At 36.9% G+C, this 24,064-nt stretch overlaps 1 protein-coding gene and 1 pseudogene across 1 annotated transcript; one reads left to right on the top strand and one right to left on the bottom strand.

Annotated features, from left to right (window-relative positions):
• Positions 1–627: 627 nt before the first annotated feature.
• Positions 628–17,918, top strand: LOC113045418 (von Willebrand factor A domain-containing protein 5B1-like; annotated as a pseudogene).
• A 296-nt stretch (positions 17,919–18,214) lies between these two features.
• Positions 18,215–24,026, bottom strand: LOC113045392 (dol-P-Man:Man(5)GlcNAc(2)-PP-Dol alpha-1,3-mannosyltransferase-like). Its single transcript, XM_026205768.1, has 9 exons — positions 23,706–24,026; positions 23,209–23,308; positions 22,515–22,662; positions 21,710–21,870; positions 21,381–21,501; positions 21,060–21,265; positions 20,774–20,850; positions 20,483–20,627; positions 18,215–20,356 (listed from the first exon to the last, which is right to left on the bottom strand). Exons 1-9 carry the CDS (start codon positions 23,884–23,886, stop codon positions 20,188–20,190), a joined length of 1,308 nt encoding a protein of 435 aa, XP_026061553.1. The 5' UTR covers positions 23,887–24,026; the 3' UTR covers positions 18,215–20,187.
• Between the last annotated feature and the right edge of the window lie 38 nt (positions 24,027–24,064).

The raw sequence follows: 24,064 nt of genomic DNA, 5'->3' as shown, positions 1-24,064 counted from the left end.
GGCAAATTGGATCTGAAAGTGATAGAGCTGTCCATGGTGCTGAACATACGAAAAACCATTCGGTCTTTTCAAATTAATGTTAATATGATGCTCTGCTGTTGAATGCCTTTTGCCTCGCGTTACTCATCAGACCAGTCATTTTGATGTTTTAATATGAATCTTAATTGATTTCAATTTTTTATTTTATTTTTTTCTTGAAAAGTTGTCTCCCTCTGGTGGGCCTTTTAAGTCAAAACCAAATAAGCAAAACAATTTAATAACTTCAATAGTGCCTGATTAATAAAAGGTGTCAAATCAAATGTTATCATTCAAATGCAGAGCAATAAAGCATGAAGCAGTAACTGATGATATTATGAAAAATAAAAAAACAAAGCAAACAATAGGCTAAATAAATAAATAAAAGAACCGAAATATAAAAACCTAAATGTTTATGTAACCATTTAACAATTACGTAGAATATAATTATAGAACGTTGCTAATTTAAAGCAACTGTGCATAAGGTTTTTTAGCTTGAAATGTATGTTTAATTTCATTTGTCCTTGTTTCCCTGCGCGTGCGTGCATGCGCGCTGTAATGAAGTGTGGCTCGCGCTCGAGTCCCTATATTCCGCCCAGAGAGAGTGACAGATGGAGAGAGACCTGTAACACGCCACCGTCCGATTCACAGCAAACCGGGCTAAAATCTACGAGCAGCTTATCAAGTAAGTCAAAACTCGACGTGTTCGTAAAGTGCATACTTTTCAAAACATAAAACATTTCAGTAGTTATTATATGGATCATTTGTTATTAATCATGCGGACAGTGATGTTATGAAAATGAATGTCTACCAATAACGGTTGATAGATTTGCGTTAAGTTTACTGTTGACGAGAAAAATAAAAAACAACTGAAATGATGTTTATTCAGTTTTGGTTACCGTTATGATTCTCATCATGAAAATATTAGGAATGATTCATGACACAAAGACCTCGAAATTAATTTAAGCAACTTACGCTTATCCTTTATCTTTTTGTTTTGTAAATAGAATTTCACGTACCTTTCTTTATTTCTGTAATGACTTTGATCTAAAACATAGAAATAATCTAATTTCATTTCATTTAAATGCATTTAAAGAATGATTTGTACAGTGTTAAAAAAAAAAGAAAAAAAGTTAGTTCAAGATGTGTGTTCACCTAAAGTTAGCAAGTCAAGAGAGTATCTTGAATCCTTTCCTATATATATATATATATATAGGAATATATATCTGTGGCATTGTTCCATGTGTTTGATACATATATAGGACACTGTAAAGCTTGACCATTGTTTTTTTTTTTACTATACAAACAGTTTATCTAAATGAATTTAGATCTATTGTTATTTGAAACGATGTTGGCAAGAATACAAAATATTTAGTTGCACACAATGACTACAACTCAGCAAGTCAAAAGTCAACCTTTAATCTTCGTAAAAGCAATTTACTCATAAACACACACTAGTGTGCTGTTTGTATTCATGCATGCTTGACATTTAATCACGGCACAGTAAATCTCAGTAAGTGGACTTGAGTCCAGGTGGCAGGTGTTAGTGCACCTTGTTCAAGGAGCACCTGAGAGACCTTGTGCACAGAACAAACACCACTGCATCATTAACCAGTGAACCCAAAATTCAATATTCTCCCATTAGATCAGAAAATTATAATGCTCATAATACCAAATTACAGATTTCAAGATTTGAAATTTGATCATCTGAATTTGATCCTCTTTCCCCTAATTCTAGCATCTGCACCTCTACAGAGACAGCAGGCCGTTGACTTGAGCATTACGCTTGCTGCTGATGTTTGTATGCATGTGCTGCTGCACTATTGACCAATCAGTTAATGTTTGACACGTACATTCCCACTGTGACAGGATGAGTGCCTCCCGGTTGCCAGGCAGCATGCGGGATGGACATGTCCAGTAGTGTGAATAAGAGGTTGTGTCAGCTCTTAAAATGTTTCATGGTAGCTGAAGCAAATAATCAGATGGAAATTTGCTGCCACTGACTCAGAAATGTTGTCTGAGATTCGGTTTAGCAAGTTTGCCCATTTTGTACCAGCCTATTACATCTATTTAAAACAGTATAAAACTGGTGGTTTTGCAGTTAAGTTTTATTTTTGTATCAATATTGATATTCTATTATAGTTTTTATCAGTTTTATTTAACTCTGTTTTTAAATTTTAGGTTCAAGTTATTTTGTTCTGTGCTTGTGTCATTTTTATGATTTTTTTTATTGTTTTAAAAATATGTCTATTAGTTACCATCAAGTTTTATTAGTACTTCAAATTAGACTAAAGAAAAATCTGAATTGAGAAATGTTACATTAGCAATTCACTGAAATAAAATAAGTTTTTGCCTAAATAAAATGTTTTTAATATTTAGTTATTTATTTTCCCTTTTTAAATTTGGTTTAGTTTTTGATAATAACTCTGGCTGTAAAAATTCTGCTAAAGATTGTTCCAGGAAAACTGTAAATACAAACAACTGTCTATGGACAAAAATATTACTACAACACAAAGACTGAATTTTAACCATAGACAGCTGAAAAAGAGACTTAAAGCTGCAGTAGGTAACTTTTGTAAATATATATTTTTTACATATTTGTTAAACCTGTCATTATGTCCTGACAGTAGAATATGAGACAGATAATCTGTGAAAAAATCAAGCTCCTCTGGCTCCTCCCAGTGGTCCTATTGCCATTTGCAGAAACTCCATCGCTCCCGGTAAGAAATCAACCAATCAGAGCTGCGGTCCGTAACTTTGTTTGTGTTCAAAATGTAGAAAAATCTATATAATAAGCGAGTACACCATGAATCCATTGTCCAAACCGTGTTTTTAGCTTGTCCTGAATCACTAGGGTGCACCTATAATAAGTGTTTATATTCAGACTATTTTAGATTGCTTCGGGGATACCGTGGCGGAGTAACCCAGTACCTTTGTGATTCTTCATAGACATAAACAGAGAGAAGTAGCTCCGGCTACGATATTCTTCTGCAAGACGCAAGCAGTCCTGTTTATTAACCGCTAGAGCATCAAAAGTTCCCTACTGCAGCTTTAAAAAAAAAAAAGAAAGAAAGAAATGGAATGGGTACTGATAATTTTATGCCAGGATCTATCCATTTTCTGTTAAATATCCTTAATTAAAACACATCACTATGCAATGCACAATTCAAAATTTGGGTTCAAATTTAATACAGATTTTTTTAGCTATATTAACACAGTATATTGGGTGCTATTCTTAATGACTTTTCTAAGAGTGTAGTTAGTAAATTAACTCTCATGACTACCAAAGTCAACATTTTAATTAAATGAAGCTTATTAATTATCATGCTTAATATTCTTCAGGGATCTCGTCATTAACATCCTCTTAGCAGGCATAATTAGCTTACACAGATGATATTCTCTTAAGGAAAATGCCAGGATTGAAAAATCGCACAACATGGGCTCCACTTTTGCTGAAAACATCCGACATCACTTCCTGTGCAAACGGCTGCTCCCTGGGCATCACGGCTCATCTTACATATGTGAATACTGACCCTGACCCTGTAGAGGGTAAGTGATCACACACACATAATGCAGAACCATTCAGATAAGTAGGAAAATAAACACTTGTCATCAAAATAAACCATGTCCTTCTCACCTGCTCAGGTGTGTTTGTGTATCCTCTGGGGGAGAAGGAGGTTGTGGTGGGTTTTGAGGCAGTAGTTTCCGGCAGGCTGGTCAGTTTGGAGCTCCAGAGCCGTGGGAAGCTAGAGGACTGCTGTCTAGACTGCTGCCCAGGATCGACACTGCACACTCAGTGTGGTCACAGCAAGGAGTGGGGATGCTGTGGAGGAACAGGTCTGGAAATACAGTGCTCCAACGGTGAGCGTTTTAACCTGTTAAGGTCCAGTTCACACCAAGGCTGATAATGTTGGCATCCACACCAATGGACAATAATGTTCTGTTTATTATAGACCGCATACATCAGAGAAACAAGCAAGCAGTCATCTTTAGAATATTGGGAATGAACTTCCTTTTTTTTCTTTTTTTTTTTTTGGTAGCTCTGGAATTTTTTCATGTGTTTTTTTAAATATATATTCATTGTTCATGAATGCAGCATTTACAAAATGTATTTGTATTGTTAAAGGCCTTTGTCACTGTTCAAAAGCACATGCTACAAAAATTTATTTGGCTTTCTCGTAAATTTTGTGTTCTCCTTACAGTGGTTTGTATTTGCCCAGCCTGAAGTATGCAGGTAGCATTCATTATTTCAGAGAGCTGTGTTGGCTCTGTGCCTGTTTTAGATGGCCCTTGAATGCATACACAGATTTTAAATTAATCTCACTTTTACGGTTTTGACTTTGAGAGCCAACATTCAGTTTTTACTTTTTTCAGGTTCATGTACATATATATTTTTTTTTCATTTAAGGTCATCTGTTGCTGGATGAGGACCTAGAGAGGAGCACTTTCATTGTGAGCACAGGCCAGATTGGGCCGCTAGAAATTGTGTCCGTTGTCATCAGTACCACCCTTGAACTTCCGACACTTGAAAATGGCGCAATCCACCTGGTTTATCCCACAGTGCTCACACCTATAGTCAGATCACGGATCCATCCAGGAAAGAGTGAAAATGGGGGGAAATCAGATGAGAACAGGTGAAGTAAATATCAATAACAATTTAATTAATCCCAGTTGAATAAAAGTATTAATTTATTTTATCTTGCTATCCCCAAACCTTTTAATGTGTGTAAATAAACTAAATAACAGCAAAATCACAAAGTAATAAATATATTGTTATGAAACACCATTACTCGATTTACAACATCTGAAAAAACAAATAGTGAAAATTGTGGGTTTGACCTCTCTAGAAATCCTTTTCACGTCTCTCCTTCAGCCCGACTACGTGCTTTGGCAGCGTGTCTGGGAAGCAGGAGAGGATGCTGGGAGTCGGGCAGCAGTGCACACATGCCTTGCTCAACAGCACGGCCACAAACCTCTCGCCTTATCAGCTCAGTTTCCAGCTGCTGGTTCGAGGAGCTTGTCTGCTGGCCGGTAACATTCATATATCTCTGTGCAACCTATACAACATAAGTCACTTTTATACTACAGCAAGGCCTTCCATGTAAAAGCAGAAACGATCTAGAACTATGACATCCAGAGGAGTAGACACAAGGTGAGCTTGTCTCTTATCTGTCTCTTTCTCTGACAGAAGGACAGAAGAGCCCCTTTTTCTGTTTGTTCATGCAGGTTCAGCTTGTGTTCTGAAATAATCCAGTTAGCGTAAAACTTGGCATGGACATCAGTGATTATGATAGATATCAGTGCGCCTGCCAGAAGGAGCCAAAGCATGTCTGCGAGGGTGTGTGCAGAGAGAGTGTTTGGCTCAGGCTCCGGGCCACTAGCACAGAGGAGAGAGATGGAGGCAGGGTGATGGAGAGTCCTAAATCACAGTCCAGCAGTGACGCTGTTCCATTGCAGCTGGCTCAACTGTAATATACACTGAATAGGACAGAACAGAGAAATTATTTGACACTTTTTGGACATTTACGTGATTTGTACATATGATTTCATTTAGACGTGAACCATGGTAATATGATGTTTTTGACCACTATATTTTAACATTATTTTTACTTTACATTTACCATAGTAATTTCATGAAGTACCATTTTTGGACTACAGTACCATATATCTATTAACAGTATACTTTAGTATGAATATGGTTCTCTTTTAATATCATGGTGCATTAGTGTTCAAAAGTTTGGGGTCTGTATGATTTTTTTTATTTTTGCAAATTAGTCTCTTATGCTCAGCAAGGCTGCATTTATTTATTACAGTAATATTGTGAAAGGTTTTATTTGAATGCATTCAAAAATGTAATTTATTCCTGTGATGTCTGAATTTTCACCAGTCATTCCTCTAGTCTTCAGTGTCACACGGTCCTTCAGAAATCTTTCTAATATGCTGATTGGCTGCTCAAGAAACATTTGCTATTATTATCAGTGTTGAAAACACTTGATATTTTGGAAAAAAAATGATCTTTTTAAGGATTTTGATGAATAAAAAATTCAAGAACAGCATTTACCAGAAATGGGGATTTTTTGTAGCAGTCTAAAAGTCTTTACCATCACCTTTAATCAATTTAAGCATTTGTTAAAGTGTTTGTTTCATTAGCAAAAAAATAAATAAAAAAATACTGACTCCAAACATTAGAAATCATTTTAAAATTAAACTATACAGGACTGAACTGACGATTAAGCCAAAACCTTAGTTTTAACATTAAAATAACTAACCGTTCCATATATATATATATATATATATATATATATATATATATATATATATATATATATTATTATTATGCATTTCTAGATTTATATCAAAAGTCTGTCTGAAACATAATTAATTTAAATGTCAGGATCAGTCTTCACTTGTGAATCTGTTTTATCATATCTTAAGTTCCTCGAGGGTCAGATGTCAAAGATTCCCACCAGCATAATGTTCTTTCATAGCAACTAATCAAATCAGTGCTGAAATGTCGGGTAAACAGACTCTGTAACCCTTCTTATGCTATCTCTGTGTTTTTAGGTCTGGAAAGCCCTACCCATGCCCTGCGTGCAGACGCTGACCCCAGTGCACAGTCTGCGTCTGCAACCTACATCACGCTGGCAGAGGAGCATTCATGTGACCGACATCTGGAAATAATACTACACCTTAGCGGTGAGAACTGACTGCACATGTTAAATCATACTGTTTGGCATTTTCCAGTTATGCATGCCATATAGCTCATATCTGCTCGAATGCATTAAAAAGTAAACAGGCAATCTCTGTGTTCAGTTTACGTCTCAGTAGTATGTTATAAAGAAGCAACAAACTCAGCATAATATTAGTTTGTCCAATTCAAATCATGTTACAGAATGATTTTTTTTTTTACAGCTAACATTGATGCAATTTATAGCATCAAAAACTGCTGATGCCTTTAGCAATAAAACAGTTGACTCTCAATTGGAAGATGGCACTTCCTCTCCTACAGTTGCCAAACTGAGCATTGCAGTTTACCATTCCCAAATTTTTGAAGAAGTTTTTCAGTTTTAGTACATTCATTTACATAAATCCTATTGCATTTATGCTATGAGAGTGTGTTGAACCTATTATACTCCATGCAATGTAGCAAAAGGCTAATAAGAAAAGCCCAAAATATGACCAAGCATCAGGGTTTTTATCGGGAAACTAAACTAAAACCAAAACAATTAAAAAGTTTTGCTTGAAATGATATAGCCTTCACTGAAATAAAATAAAATATATTTAAAAAAACTATTTTATTTCAGTTAGTCGCCAGCTCATTTTCATTTAAGTTTGAAAGTACTAAAATAATTCAAACTAAATAAATAAACTAATAAATAAAAATGTATATAATATTTGTAATCATTTAATAAAAATGACAAAAACGCACAAGAAAATTTCAAGAAAATTAAACAAAAATGAAAACAGAAAACTCGAAAAAATAAAACCTAAAATCAAAATATCAACAGATACTGTAATAATGTATCAATGATACTATAATCACCTGCAAGTCCCTGTCACTGTTGCCGCAGAGCCTCACAGCCCATTGGTCCATCCTAGAGAGGGGCCGGACTCACATTTAGTGAATACGAAGCAGCAGATCCGTGCATCGACGTGATTTCAACCGTTTTGGCCCGGAAAGAGGCAGGAGTCCTGAGAAGAGGGTAAGATTATTACTACCTAGATACCTGCCACTGCTGACTTCATCTTGATTGTCTTTAAGAACTTCATTGAGAATTGTTGTTGTTATGTCATGCACGCATGTGCCTCCAGGCTGGCAGTTTCGTGCGAAGACGCTATCACAAGGCTGCTCTTGAACCCCGTCCTGATGCTTAACTTCTGCCCAGATCTACTGTCAGAACCAACAGAACTGCAGCAGGCCAGCAGAGAGCTCATCTTCCTCATTGACAACAGCAACACAATGACGCAGCACAACATCAACAAGATCAAGGTTCTTGCCTTATCTTGCATGAGCAGCTGCTCTTCTGCCACTAAAATGTGCTATTTAGTCTTTCAGTACATGATTTTTCCACTCAAACCTTTACTGAAATAAAATAAAAAAAACTATTTTATTTCAGTTAGTCGCCAGCTCATTTTCATTTAAGTTGAAGTACTAAAATAATTCAAACTAAAGAAATAAACTAATAAATAAAAACGTATATAAATATTTGTAATCATTTAATAAAAATGACAAAAACGCACAAGAAAATTTCAAAGAAAATTAAACAAAAATAAAAATGAAAACAGAAAACTCGAAAAATAAAACCTAAATCAAAATATCAACAGATACTGTAATAATGTATCAATGATACTATAATCACCTGCAAGTCCCTGTCACTGTTGCCTGCAGAGCCTCACAGCCCATTGGTCATCCTAGAGAGGGGCCGACTCACATTTAGTGAATACGAGCAGCAGATCCGTGCTCGACGTGATTTCAACCGTTTTGCCCGAAAAGAGGCAGAGTCTGAGAAGAGGGTAAGATTATTACTACTAGATACCTGCACTGCTGACTTCATCTTGATTGTCTTTTAAGAACTTCATTGAGAATGTTGTTGTTATGTCATGCATGCATGTGCCTCCAGCTGGAGTTTGTGCGAAGACGCTATCACAAGGATCTGCTCTTGAACCCCGTCCTGATGCTTAACTTCTGCCCAGATCTACTGTCAGAACCAACAGAACTGCAGCAGGCCAGCAGAGAGCTCATCTTCCTCATTGACAACAGCAACACAATGACGCAGCACAACATCAACAAGATCAAGGTTCTTGCCTTATCTTGCATGAGCAGCTGCTCTTCTGCCACTAAAATGTGCTATTTAGTCTTCAGTACATGATTTTTCCACTCAAACTGTTATTATCTGCTATAAAGCACGGATCAGTGGTACTTTAAAATCGCTGTTGCCATCAGAAGTTAGCAGCTCTTGTATAAAGCAACCTACAGCAATTCCAGCTACAAAGCTAGAAACAACCAATATAATCGAATAGGATTCCACTCTGAATATGCAGTTTACGCCAGTTGAAAATAACCGTAAATGTTCTTGTGGTTTCATTTCTTTGACAGGAGGGAATGTTGGTGGCTATCAAGAGTCTGCCGACTCGCTCTATACTGAACATCACTAGCATCTGCTCTACAGTCAGGCCTCTTTTCAACTCCAGCAAGCCCTGCACAGATGTTAGTCTTTCTCCAATCTCATCGCATTGCATTTATTTGAGGAGAAACTGAACCTCAGAAAGATGGAGATCACACAGGGTTCTGGATTAATGTTTACCTTTGAGTGACCTGCTGATAGCAATCTCTGTCCAGGTCGCTACTACTGGTTGCCATGACACTGCAATATCAGGTTGAAGCAGGTCCAGGGTCTGGTAGGACAAATTGTTTTAAAACAGCACGAGCCATATGGTGCCATCATGCATTTTACAGGATGCAGTGATCAAAAACAAACTTGTTTTGCTCCATTGTGCACCACTGCTCTTGACATTTCCACCAAATAGAGCATCTCTAGCCCTCGGTGATCTTCAAATACTTTTGACTCAAAATTGTTACGTTTTTATTTTTTATTTAATTTTTTTAATTGTAACTTCATTGAAAATGTATAAAAAACTTGGTGACTTTTGTTGCATTGAGTGAACACACAAAAATGTTGGATATGATTGAAAAAGACCAAATGGTCATTAAAAATTCACAATTCTATTCTTCATGGTCAAAAATGACTGCCATGGGAAATTATGGGAAATATAAAAAAATACAGATTCTTCCGTAAAGGTATAACCCACAAAGGCCAATATACAGAAAAAAGCACTGATTTATATTATAGATAAATACAGCTTAAGTTTTAACATTTATTTTTTTCACAAATTAAAACACGGATTTATTATGGTCTCCAGATGCTGTTTTTTTAAATAGTTATATTATTTAAGCCTGGAATATTTCTTTGAAACATCACTTTTGGTTAAAAATTGCCAGTTATTTAGAGTTTGAGGTAATCTTGACCTTTATTTGAAGGGGGGGGGGTCCCCTTGTCTTGCCTTAACATATAATGAAAGATACTCTGTTAACTCTGACCTGTAAGGTCTAAATGTTTTTTTCTTTTACTCAGTTGTGTATTCAATTTTTATATTCATGTAAGATTTTATTTAAGTTATTTCCTTAATGGGTAATAAAGGGGTAAAACTAAAACATGTTACAGTAAAAACCTTGTTAACTGATGCTCCAAAAAAAAACAGGGCTAAAGGGACATTCTCTCCCTCTTTCATTCTTCAGAGCACAGTGACTCAGGCATTGGCGTACATCCAGAAGATTCGCACAGACCAAGGTGGTGCTAACCTGTGGGGGCACTGTCCTGGGTTTATCGGCAGCCCATCCACCGCAGCTGCCCGCGACAGCTCTTCATCATCATGGATGGAACCTGCAGCAATGTAGGCCACATTTTAGAACTGGTCAGGAGGAACGCCAGTAACGTCAGGTAAAATGAAATGTTTGATTAAATTAGCATAGAAGACACCATGCCAGGTAACACCTAACATAAAATAAGTTAATCTGAACAGATGGCCGTTCACAATAATCATTACTTTTAAGATATATTTTGAAAGTATATAGCTTCCTTTTTTTTTTTTGAGCCTATTTAATACACCCCCAAAACAAAATCAAGTCTTTGTGAAGGAGCATAATAGAACACCCTTTAAAACAAGCTAAACACCTTTCACTTCACAGCAAACAGTTTTTCACGCTAGCAGACACTTTTGTCACCAACTAAACACTTAGAGCACTTAAACATCTGATCAATTTCATCTAAGGCATTACCATGGATACACCCAATGCCTCGATAATGTATCTAGATGAAAAACTCATTTAGCCAGTCAGATGGGAAACAGCTGTAATCCAGATGGGAAACAGCTGTAATCCAGATTCCAAACATACTTGTATTTGCTGCAGTCACTTCAAGTAAACAAAAATAAAGCTGAGGTTGAGAAATGTATTTCATCTGACTGTGCTTACATTATACAGCAAATACAAAAAAGATCCTCCTCCTATAATACACTGACTTATATTTAGAGAGAAATGCTCTTCAGCTAACACACACACACACACACAGACATATATAGCTTTCACTGTACTGGAACACAGACTCGTTATTGATACTCAGTCAAGACATTTTAAAAGCCTTCGACCCAGGCGAAGCAGACCTGAATTCCAAACAGCTTGTGTGTGTGTGTGTGTGTGTGTGTGTGTGTGTGTCGCCTGGCTTCTGTTTCTCTTCAGACATTTAATTAGTGAAATGGTGCAGATTTTTGTCAGGGGAATACTAAACATATTCTCTTTACCCTCGTATCTGAACAATGGGTATCTGAGTCATGCGAAATGTTTCTTGAAATATTTCTGCAGACATGAAGCCATACATACGCATATATAATCCACTGTAAAAAAGAATATTTCATATGAATATTTATGTCATACAAATGCACTATATATATAAAGAGCCAGGTGTATTTGCATCAAAGTATCTGTGTTTCAGCATATTCTTGGTGTTGTTCCAGGTGTTTCAGTCTGGGTCTTGGTCCTCAGGCCTGTAGGAGGCTACTGCAGGGCGTTGCCAAGGTTACAGGAGGCAGTACAGAGTTTCTCAGTGAGGAAGAAAGGCTCCAGCCAAAGGTGTGAGAGTTCACAGCGCCCTCTACAGGGACAGACACAGAACCGCTATTATCAACTCAGTTTAAACCAGTATTAAAGTATTTATATAATTTATACTTTTAATAATAATACAATAAAATATTATTTATAACTATAAAATAATAATCATCATTTTTATTATAAATAATATTTAATTTTATTATTTAAAATATAAAATTAAACAAATCAATAAAGACTACTATTACTATTTAGTAACTAATAATAAAGTAAAAATTTTGAAATATGAATTAATACTATTTTATAGTACTATTAATAGTAAAAACTATTATTTATTAGTAGTGGTAGTAAAAATAATGATATTAATAATAATTTATAATTATTATTATTATTTTATTTTACAGAACAACAGTTAATATACAAACCTAATATTTTGTCCTTAATATTAATGGTATTTATGGTCTTAATTTCTTTGGTTTCAATTGTTACATTGTAGAGCATTTATTTTCGTGAAAACAAAATTATGGTTCTTTGAAATATACCATGGTACTGAAAATCTTGTGCTATGGTATTTATTTTATTTATTTAACTCCAAGGTACTTCTGAATATACCGTGTTTAAAATAAGTAAGTACTGTAGTACCATGTCCAAAAAAATATGGTAGTACCTTGATATTTGTCTGTGGAAATCTGCAGAGATTTCTTAAAAACTATTCACCTATATCTGTATTGTAGTGTAGTTATCAGTGTTATGATTATTCTCTACAGTTGATTAAATGTCTAAAGAAAGCTCTGGAACCTGTGTTGATGGATGTAAGGATTGATTTGGTATGTGCCGGACAATGTGGAGGCCCTTCTCTCACCCAATGAAATTCCTCCGCTCTACCCTGGCAACTGCCTGATTGGCTACTGCACTCTCTATGACATGTCTGGATTCAGGGCCCAGAAAAAGTGAGGTGAGACACTGTACACTACCACACATAGTTTCTCCTGTTCAATACATGCCAAATGAAGATGTGTTGATATAAATGAGATGCATACAGTTGCATAAATTCTTAGTTTGTGTCTGTACACTTGTTTCTAAGCAGGTGAAGCCTCGTCCATACAGAAGCCGTCCACGTGGTTCTTCAGGGTCGGTTTTTGAGTTCTCTCCCTCAACATCTGAGCTTATTCAGCCTCTGGTCCTCCAGAGGAACGAGAGAGAGATGCTGTAAAAGAGTGCGTGGTGGAAGGAGACTTTGAGGAGGCGCTGCTGGAAATTTCACGCGAAATCTCTTCGGAATTCTCCTGCGCTCATACCACCGATAACGCCGTCAGCCCTGGTAAGACTATAGGATCTGTTTATGATATTACTACACTGCATTGTGGGATACCACATAGAAGTTGTAGAAGTAGTAGTAGGTCTAGTCCATTCATACAAAATTTGTGCACAGTCTACATAATGCATGCTTAAAGGGATAGCCCATCCAAAAAAAAGAAACGTATATGCATCACTCATTATCTGTGGAATTTATATAAAAGAACATATTTTGAATTTTTTTTATAACACAGCACTGCATCATGTTTACTCAATGAAATACTATACTTGTTTCTTAATTATTTAGGGGTGCTGATTCAAAAAATACTGCATCTTTGCAATTCTTAGCATTTTCTCTTTTGACAATCATTTGTAAAGTGAAGAAGTCTTGTATTATTAAGTCAACAAAAGCAAGCCATACAGGCTTTGAACAAAATGAGGGTGAGTAACTGACAGAATTAACATTATTGGGTGAACAGTTCCCTTTAAAAAACATAGCCATTTCCAACATACCTTATGTGATCCGTAGGTGGCGACACTGACTACAGCACCAGTGATGTGCGCTGGCGTATTCAACAGGACTCCTATGTTCAGGATCAGTACGTGTTGACACACTGTTCTCTGAGCAGTGAGAAGGCCTTCTTGTCTGTTCTCCCCAAGCAGAGAGCTCTGTGCTGGGCATGGGTTCTCTGCCACATGGCTTGGAGAGAATGGAGCCCACACAGGGTAGAGGAACTCTCACGCTGGGAATCTCCATGGACTCAGAACATCACCTCTTCAGGGGACACGGATTCTGCATCAGGGAAGGTGACAGCAGCAGATGAATTTAAGAATTCACTACACATAAAGAAAGTTTTTCAAGTTTTACATATACATGTGTATTATAAGTAATCTAAAAAAAAGCCTGCAACAGAAATTTACATAATTTACAAATAAAATTGACTGGTTCTCTTGTAACTTTGATTCCACGAAAAAAAAAGAAAAATCATTTAAAAGATCTTTGAGATGATAAGGAACAAAAATAATTCCAGGTGGGTCCACATTTTTGTCATGTGCCATTTACGAAAACCTAAAAAAAATAAAAAAAAAGGTAACTAAAATTCATTTCAATTTATTAAAGACAATTATCCATTTAGCAGACGCTTTTATCCAAAATTACTTAAAATCCCAATTTTTGTAAACATGAAATTCAATGAAATAAATAAATTAGGATGCTAATATTTACAGTTTAAAGTTTACACCTTACAATAAGGTCTCGTTTGTTAACATTAGCTTGAACTAACAATGAAAACTTATACGTCATTTATTAATCTTAGTAAATTAGAAGCTAAGCATATAGTAAGATACAGCATACCATTTAACATGAGCAACAAACAACTGTATTTTTAACAAACATTAATAAATGCTGTAAAAATATATATATATATATATATAATATATATTGCTTATTGCTAGTTAATGTTATGCAATAATGTTAACAAATAAGACTTTTTGTAAAGTGTTACTGATTAAAGAAATAGTTTACCAAAAAAATTAATTAGCAGAAAATACACTCATCCAAGATGTAGATGAGTTTGTTTCTGAAGAGATTTGGAGAAATATAGCAATATTATGGACAGAGGACTCATACTTCAGCCACAAACATCGGTGGATGAGTACATTTTCTGCTAATTTCTGGGTGAACTATTCCTTTAAATAAATAAAGGCTATACTGACATAAAATATAAATTAATAAATGTCAAAACTATCATTCTAACTGGTAGTCTCCGTCTATGTTTCTGTAGGCTGGCAAGCTCTTTGATGAGTCTCGTCGCAGACAGAAGGCACTAGCTCGCTCTGCTCTGGCTGGCCCGAAGTTTCTCATCCCCGCAGGGTGACCTGGACATGCACCGGCTCAGGAGGGCGCTAGAGAAGGTCTCATTTGAGCAGGCCGTAGGGGGCCGACTGGAGGAGAGTGACACAGACACCCACAGCACTTCACGAGGAGGTCTATCCCGCCCTAGTCTGACAGACTCCAGTGAGGGAAAACACTCGAATAGTTTATGCATTAACATAAACACACCGATGCATTTAAACATGGTCAAAATATTAAATCATCCATTTCTTTTTACCTTACCACTCTCTATCCAGACGGCCTACTGTTTCCCGCTTCCCCGCTAGACTGGGACACCTTCACCGATCCTGAAGGTCTGTTTTCAGCTGCTCCTCCAAACGAGTTCCAGGCTTCAGGGGCAGAGTGTCGCTCAGTCATCCATGGCATGCTGGGAGGAAGGGCTGTATCCTGGGAGGTCCGTGTGGATCTGTCTCTTCTGTGGGACACCCTGTCAACCAGCACTGGGTCCTGGGATGAGATTATCCACCAGCTGACCGCAAGATCTGTCATCAGAGACTTTGAAAACATGGCGGAGAAAGAAACTGATATAGAAGTTGAAAGAGGTCTAGTAGGAATAACATTTAAAAAAAACTGAATTTGAAGTAATAAAGCAGCTGCACCATCCACATATGTTTTCCCCCTGTTGTTTGGGTGTAGGTCCTTCCAGACGGTACAGAATGAAAGCGATCCAGACCAGCAAGAGCTGTGGAATCGTCTCAATGTACACAAGCTTCACCACCACTGACACCAACACGAGAAATCAACCTCAGAGCACACGCATACGACACACAGGTACACACACATGCGGCAGCACAGACGATTCACACTCAGTCTCACAGAAAGCCTGTGACACAAAACAGATAAGTTTAACTACATGGAGGGAATGAAATTCTCCTGTGTATGTGTGTGTTGTTTTAGGTGTGTTGTTTGGGACCGGACACAATTCTCACTCTGGCAGCAGACGACAGAAGTTGTGCTCGGTGGGATTCGGACGCCGTCCCTCCAGCAGAGTCAGTGAAGAAACAGAAGACACACACACCTCAACAGGTAAGTAAAAAGTTTAATATGCACGTCCACATATAGTACGTTTAAGTAACTTACACTACCATTCAGAAGTTTGGGCACAGCAATATATATATATATTTTTTGTAAGAAGGAATACTTAACATTCTGCAAGGACAAATCGTATTGACCAAAAGTCACAGTGAAGACATTTAAATGCTCGTTTGAATATGCTAGTCATCAAAAAATCTTTTTAAAAAGTTTCAACTAAAATATTAAGCCACACAACTCATGAAAATTGTACAACTGAATTTCTATTGTTTTCTTGAACCCAGACAGAGACGACACACCTGCATCCCCTTGTAGCATGACATCCTGGGACAAAAGTGAGTATAAGAGAAAGAAGAAATGTATTAAGGTGCAGTCGCATTTGCGACATATTAGTACAATTTCACAAATAAATTGTCTATTGTCAATAGTGTAGTGATCCATAAAGCATGGAGTCACTTTAAAAGCAAGCAGCTATTTGTTAGTCAGTGCTGTGAATTTGCATGAGCAGCTTCATAAGTGAAATCTGTGTGGGCAACTTCATCACCTTTATATCACTCACAAAAGTTTGACTGCACCTTTATGATTGTCTATACCTTAAAATGACCCAATATTTCATTGGTGAATTGTGGGAGTAATAATAGTGTGTTTTTGAGGCACAGGAGGAAGCATCAGTCCATCAGCGGTGTCTTCTCGCTCTCAGCGCTCTGTGGAAAGTTTCTTCGGGTCTAAGTAAGTGCTGACCTGCATAAGTAACACACTTAGTAATTAATTTATATCACACTACATTTCTGTGTTCTCCAGGTTCAATCTGGGCAGACTAAAGGGCAACAATGGAAAACAAGCTCCTCTTAAACCTCACTGTCTTTCTGCAGAGACTGAAAGACACATGGAGACAGATACACCTGACTACTTGCCCCTGGTTGGTGTAATTCCATACTGATTTTACCAAACTAATCACCACCTGAAGTTGAAGTCACCTACATCTCTTTTCTTGTCGCCATAGGTACGCCTACAGTTGGCATCAGGTGCGTTTCTGCTGTCTGAATCCTACTCCGAGTGCATCCAGATCCCTCTGGACCGGCTGAAAAGAGCGTCCCCGTACCTGAGCCACCGCAGCAGTCTGAGCCCCCCTTTCCGTTGTACCTCACCACCCACGTCAGCGAGACACATGCGAGACTCATGGGCCGACCCCTTGGAGGAAAGCTCTCCAAAATTGGTAGGTGGAGTCACGCAGGCTGACAGTGGGCGGGGCTCTGAGACTGACACTTGTGAAGGTCCTCCATTGGATCCTGCAGAAACCCATGGAGAGGAACTGGCACAAATGGACATAGAGAGCTCAAGCTGGGCCACGGCGGTGGCTCTGGCCTGGCTGGAGCACCGTTGCGCTGGGTTTTTCGTGGAGTGGGAGCTGGTGGCTGCCAAGGCAGATTTCTGGCTGAAGTGTCAATCGCTGCCAGAGGGGGTTGACCTGGCAGGGTTGAGGGCAGCGGCCAGGCAGCTTTTCCTGCTGTTGCGTCACTGGGATGAAAACATCAAATTGAACGTGCTCTGCTACAACCCCAATAACATGTGAGAAAGGACCCCAAGAAACATGTGAGCCACCAGGATTTGAAGCCTCAAAGATGAAGCTTTTGGCTCTTTAATTGAATTTAACCCTGTTGGCTAGACTCACAATTCAACTTTATAGCAGAATAGAATTTATCGAAGATGTCCTTCAAGATGGAGATAAAGGATTGTGAGTGTGTTCCAGTTTTTTCTTATGCCTAGACCACAATACTGTTCAAGCTTTGCCTTAATCTTTGGGCCTCGGTCTTATTACGTAGTAGAATGCAGTTCACTGCAAATCTGATAGCACTTTATCTTAGCAATAGCATAATTACTATTATGGGATGCTTTGTGAAACCAATCATCAACATATATAGCAGGCCAAAATTACAGATTCTTGCCTTAACTTACACCGTTCAAAAGTTTTGGGTGAGTAAGTGTTTTTGTTTTTCCAGCAAGGACACAGTGAATTAATCAAAAGTGACAACACTTTGAAATAAATGTTATTTTTAACTTTCTATTAATTAAAAGGAATCCTTAAAAAAACATATCAGTTTCCACAAAAATATTATGCAGTACAACTGGTTTCAACATTGATAACATTAAATGTTTCTTAAGCAGCAAATCAGCGTATAAGAATGATTTCTGAACAGTCATGTGACACTGGAGTAATGCGGAAAATTCAGCTCTGTAATCACAGTAATAAATTACAATTTAAAATATATTAAAATAGAAAACATTTCAAATTGTAAAAATATTGTGTTTTTGATTAAATAAATGCAACCTTGGTGAGCATGATGACTTCTTTTAAAAATATTTGAAAAATCTTACTGACCCCAAACTTTTGAACTTAAGTGTACAACAGCTGTTTGAACTTGATGAATCTATTTCTTAGTTTAGTCGCGTTTTAAATCGGATTTATTTTAAACCACCTTTTCAGCATTGACTGATTCTGTCAGTATTTCTCAGTTTTAGAGCTGTTAAGCATATAAACAGTCTAAACAACATTGGTAAATTGTATCTGTGTAGGCTCATTTGTGTTTTTTGTTTTGTTTTTGACAGAAATTGAATTGTGTGTTTGGCAATGACTGCTTGCTTTTAGGCTTCTTGAGATATTTTGGATTTAGGTATTTAGTTTGTTCTTTTTGGAGTCTGCTTAAAAGCATGAGTTTTCAGTTAACATCACAAAAATAATCTGCAAAACCTTGGGCTTTTCCATGTTCAATCATAGGAAGAATCGGAACCATGGTAACTATGAATGTTATGAAACTGAGACTTTATTTTCAATCACTCACAAATCTATACAATAAAATGCTCTGAATGATTCCAAATGACACTTCTTCAGGTTTTAAGATACTGTTGTTTCAAACAGTAAGGGCTTTAATTGTTCACCTGTTTTGCCCAGACTTTTGTACTCATGAGCCTGTCAAAAAACTGGGAAATGAAATAAAATCATGGACAACAGTTGTATTGTGATTACCGACTACCCTTTGGATTAAGCAAATGCATATTATGCAAAAAACAAATAAAAAAAATCCAAAAGCAAGCAAATCATAAGAATAAGACTCATAAAAACAATAATTCACACTATATCACAGAAAAATAAAAATCACACTCTAAATATGAAGCATTTCAGCATTGAATCTCTCTTTCTTCGTGCTAGAAAAGAAACAGAGAACCCGAAAAAAGAAAGACCAAAGACAGAAAACAAACTACTAAAAAGAAAAAAAGCAGAAAAGCAGATCTATGCCGTTTCTTTGTGCCCTATAAATGTAACAATATGATCCTGTTGAGTTTTTAGACATAACTGTGTATGGCTGGAAAAATCAACTACTTAAAGGATAGTTCACAAAAAAAAAAAAAAGAACATTTAGCCATCCTTTACTCACCAAGATTTTTCTTAAAAGAGATATTTTATGTTTTGTTTGTTTGTTTTTCCATAAAATAGTACATACAAGATCTTTAAAATGCCTTTCTTTTATGTTGCACAGATGAAAGGTTTGGAACGACATGGGAGTGAGTAAATGATGACATAATTTTAATATTTGAGTGAACCATTTATATGAAAAAATCCCTGAATAATTATTAATGAGCTTAAAGGTATGGTACACCCCAAAAAAGAAAACTTTTTTAAAAAATTTGATGAAATCTAAGAGCTTTCTGACCCTGCATAGACAATAACAAAACTACCACATTCAAGACCCAGAAAGGTAGTAAGTGTTTTGTGGTATTTGTGCTGATGTCTATGGAGTGTCAGAAAGCTCTCGGATTTCATCAAAAATATCTTCATTTGTGTTCTGAACTTGAATGAAGATCTTATGGGTTTGGAAAAGCATGAGGGTGAGTAATTAATGACAGAATTTTTGGGTGAATATATAATATCTTGTACAAATAAACTGGACTGAATGAGTCAATTGGCCAACAAGAAGACATCTTTGAGGTCTTAAAGGTCAACTGTGTTGATATGCTACATAAAAATGAATTTCCTTCCATTAAAGATTCATTCACATTTCCCACTCCAACATCCTTGACTATGCATCACATTAGTCCTTAAGAATCCTGAGAAGCATGTAAACTTTGTAAAACCCCAGTATAGTAACTTCACACTACCTCCATTAACAAAAACCATGATACAAGCTCCGGGCACAGGTCCCTGGCCCCGTGTCCCCCTCTGGTACAGGAGCTTGTAGACAGGGCTGGAGGCCAGGGATCATCCCAAACAGTGCCCCAGTCAGGTTGAGGTTCAATGGCGCTTAGCCTTGTTGTCTAACTTCTGAGATGGAAGAGCTGGCGTTGGGTTGAGCCACAAACAGAGCAGGATGATGAAATGGCAGACATGCAGTGATATAGAGCTGTAGTTGGTGGATGGATACGTGTTCCAGGACAGCTCTATCAGACCCAGAATCAACACCCTAAAAGAGAGTGAATAATAATTATCTCTGAGCAACTAAACATATACTCCCAGACAACATATGAACTAAACTAAATAATACACAGATATATATATATATATATATAAAAACATGAGTCTGTCTTACCTGAGCAGGTGGGCAAGTTTCTTGACTCCTCCACTCCACAGCAGGTAGGGTAGTGTATGGAAGTACCACACATAAAACTGATAATGCAGTGATCTACTGAAGCACATGCCAATAAAATTAGAAGTGAAAAGAACCAGAACTGTCTGTATGATCTGAGTTAAGGAACCATTTTCATCAGATCAACTAGGACTAACAGTGCAAAGTTCAGGAATGCCAGGGTCAAATTATTATTTTAAATAATTTGAAACCAATCCAACATACATTTGATTTAAACAACCATAAAAAGGATATGATCAGCACTGAGCTTGTGTACAGTCTCTTTTCTCTCAGACAGATCTGTTAGAATAGACCAAATACTGTTCCCAGATCTGTAATAGACACAATTTTTAAATGACACAGTCAGAAAGACAAAAAGACCTTTGGCATATTTAGTTCTTAACATTGGCCTCAAAACTTGTTGTAATGTTTCTGAAAAAAACACCATCTCCAATATTTTGAATTTGGACTGAAATACCCATCTCAACCAATCAGTGTCAATCCTACAGCACCTTTAATTGTAGTGTTTTGACTTTTGTACCTCTTCCATCTTTTCAGTGCAAACAGAACCAGTGTAGTAATGTGAGCCAAAAGCAGAGCCAGGTGGAAGTATCTACTCAAGAACACATCCTCAGGAAGAAAACGCCAGTTCACCGTCCATTTAAACAGAAACTGCCTGCCCAAGTCAAACGCCCGACTAACATAGCCGACTGGGTTCACCAAGAGGAACGGCAGTCCTAGTACCAGCTGAAAAGGAGAAAAACAGAGTGGTACATGAAACGTTGGTGTTAAAAATATATATATATATAGGAAAAAAGTTGAATCACTTAAATATGTGAATGGGTTTGTTTGAGCGTCTAACCTGAATTGCAGCACAGAGAGTGAGTTTGGGTAAAGTTTTCCATAGACCGAACTCACACAGGAGGAGGAAGAGAAGACCAGGAGCAAAGAGCAGGACATTCATCTTCACAGACACAGCTAAACTGTCCACAGCACAGAAAAATATATACTTTAAATGCACACACAATGCTGAAATGATGAAGTGTTACAGTGTTGAAGAGTTCAGGCATCGAAACATTGTACTGAAGTAGTGGTAACATTAATGGCATAGAGAGAGAAAAAAGTAAGAGTCAAAAATCTCTCTTACCATTCATCTATCACTCCATATAGAATGAAAATGTTTCTACTTGCCTGTAGAGGGCACATCCTAAAGTCCAGCGGCCATCCACAAAGAGATTGATGGCTCCGAATAACAGCATCATGGCCACCGGATCATTAAAGAGACGCAAGACAAAGATGGAGTGAATCCGATATGAAGCACAGCAGACAAAGAAGAACACATACGGAGGAACCTAGAGAAGAATAAACAGACAAGCACTATTACTAAGACGTTTATTTTCTTGCAATAGCTGTTTAGCTGAAGTTGGATATACAGGTCATAAAACTAAATACATTTAGTAAGATATTTAAAAGAATCTCTTATGCTGACCATGACTGCTTTTATTTAATCAAAAATACAGTAAAAACAAAAATATTGTGAACTAGTTTTTACTATTTAAAATAATCTTTTTTAATTTTAATCTAATTTAAAATGTAATTTATTCCTGCAATGCAAATCTGAATAATCCAGTCCTCAGTGTCACACGATCATTCAGAAATCAATTTAACAAGCATGTGATTTGATGCTCAAAAACATGGCTTATTTTTAATCATGTTGTAATACAGTTGTGCTAATTAATATCTGATCGTAATATATAACCCTGATTCATTTTTCTAGATTCTTTGATGGAGAGAAAGTTCACAGAAGAACAAAATTTATGTGAAACTGTTTTTTCTTTTTAATTTAACTGACTCCAAACATTTGAACAGTGGTTTGTGTATTTCAAATTCTTTGAGAAAAAAATCCTGGCTATTCTTGGGGAAAAAACAAAAAGTGACTGAACAGAATGTACAGTAATGGAAAACTACATTGATTTGAATTACATGGGGTCATTACCTTTTTGGTGCGATGGTAAATGCGGAACACAAGCAGGAGGGTGATGAGGTAGAACACAGCGAACACATACTGACCCAAACGAATATTCTGTCCATGATCAGTAAGATAATACAGCCCAGTGAATACATACACAAAACCAGCTGGATACCTGAAACACACATTCAGTATACAATCCAGTAAATGATTGATGAACAGATTTTCATTCGATGTCATACTGCTGCCAGTGTTGGGGAGTTATCAGTTATTATGACACATGCTTATTCTATAACAGTTTTATTTCCTATATGGGTTTATGTATTTAAGATGATCCATTTTCGTTTTGTTGCCAAGGCATTGTTTGATTCCAGTGTTTTCTGTCATAGCTATGCAAAGATTAGAATTTAAAAACAGACTCATAGCTTTTAAACTATATCTTGTTATTATTTTAAAACTGTATTTAACCTCAGAATGACCTCAAACTAAGTCTGACTTTGTTGTGGCTGTGCTATAAAATTAATATATCATAATCTTAATTCAATTAATTATGAAGGGTTTTTAAAGTCTGACAATAATCAGTTTTGAAACAATAACGTTACTTATTACATGTTCAATAGGGTAACTTGTAATCTGGAACCTTTTACTTTTCTAAAGTAACTTAATACTGGACATCTAAAAGCTGGAATACTCTACAGGAATGTTCTGTGTTGACACTTACACCAGCGGCCCCGTGTCACCCTTCAGCTGGGTGTAGTCATACGTGCCGTTAATAACTCCCTCCACCTCATCCATATACGCCTTCCAGTCGATATCTGTATCTACACACAGCACGCACATCATTAAACACAGGAATCACGTTGACATTTATAACTGGCATCTCTCTGCATACTGCGATGCCGTGTCATGTTGTCATTTTGGCTATATGATGTGCTAGCGTGACTGACAGACAAGAGCTGTGGTAATGTACACATGTTCCTTTCTCGACGGATCAAATACAAACTGAACCAGACTGTAATTTTGGAAGTTAGGTGTAACAGTTGAGTAACGTTATGCATGAACACTGGAATGAATAAACAAATGCATTAACAGCATGAAGTGATATCCTATTTGAAAACACAGAAATCAAGCAGTATGGTGATTCTTTAGTCTGTTGTTTCATTAATGAGTTGTTCAGTCCTCCATGGTCATGTCAGTGACTGATTCTACTGCACTTACATGAAACTTTTTGGATTACCCATATGTTAATTCCAATTTCCAGGAACCAAAGGACGGCCGTGACCAAGAACGTGTACTCTGCTTTGAACAACACCATGTGCTTGTCCTGCCATACGGAGGAAAGCGTTTTCTGAAATGTTGACGGTAGAGTAGAGGATTTCTTCTTCCCTCCTCCTGCCATGTTGGCCGCCTTGATGAAGTCAGCGGATTCAAACCAAAAGATTCAAACACAAACGTGTGCCGGATTCAAAAAACAGTTCCAAATTAAAAGTCCATAGAGTAAGAAAAAAAACATGAAAATTCAAATCGAGAAATATTTATTTATTTGCTTGCTTGCTTGTTTGTTTGTATAATTATTT

This window comes from Carassius auratus, chromosome 27 (genome assembly GCF_003368295.1).
Source record: "Carassius auratus strain Wakin chromosome 27, ASM336829v1, whole genome shotgun sequence".
Lineage (NCBI taxonomy): Eukaryota > Metazoa > Chordata > Actinopteri > Cypriniformes > Cyprinidae > Carassius > Carassius auratus.
This window is presented reverse-complemented; position numbering and strand designations above follow the sequence as displayed.

What these genes read in the sequence shown, in the direction of transcription:
- LOC113045392 (XM_026205768.1), bottom strand. Translation starts at nt 23,886, where the DNA reads ATGGCAGGAGGAGGGAAGAAGAAATCCTCTACTCTACCGTCAACATTT. An exon ending in GGTAATCCAAAAAGTTTCAT is followed by an intron (nt 23,309 to 23,705) that starts GTAAGTGCAGTA and finishes TGCTGTGTGTAG; the next exon opens with ATACAGATATCGACTGGAAG. An exon ending in TTTACCATCGCACCAAAAAG is followed by an intron (nt 21,871 to 22,514) that starts GTAATGACCCCA and finishes ATTCTTCTCTAG; the next exon opens with GTTCCTCCGTATGTGTTCTT.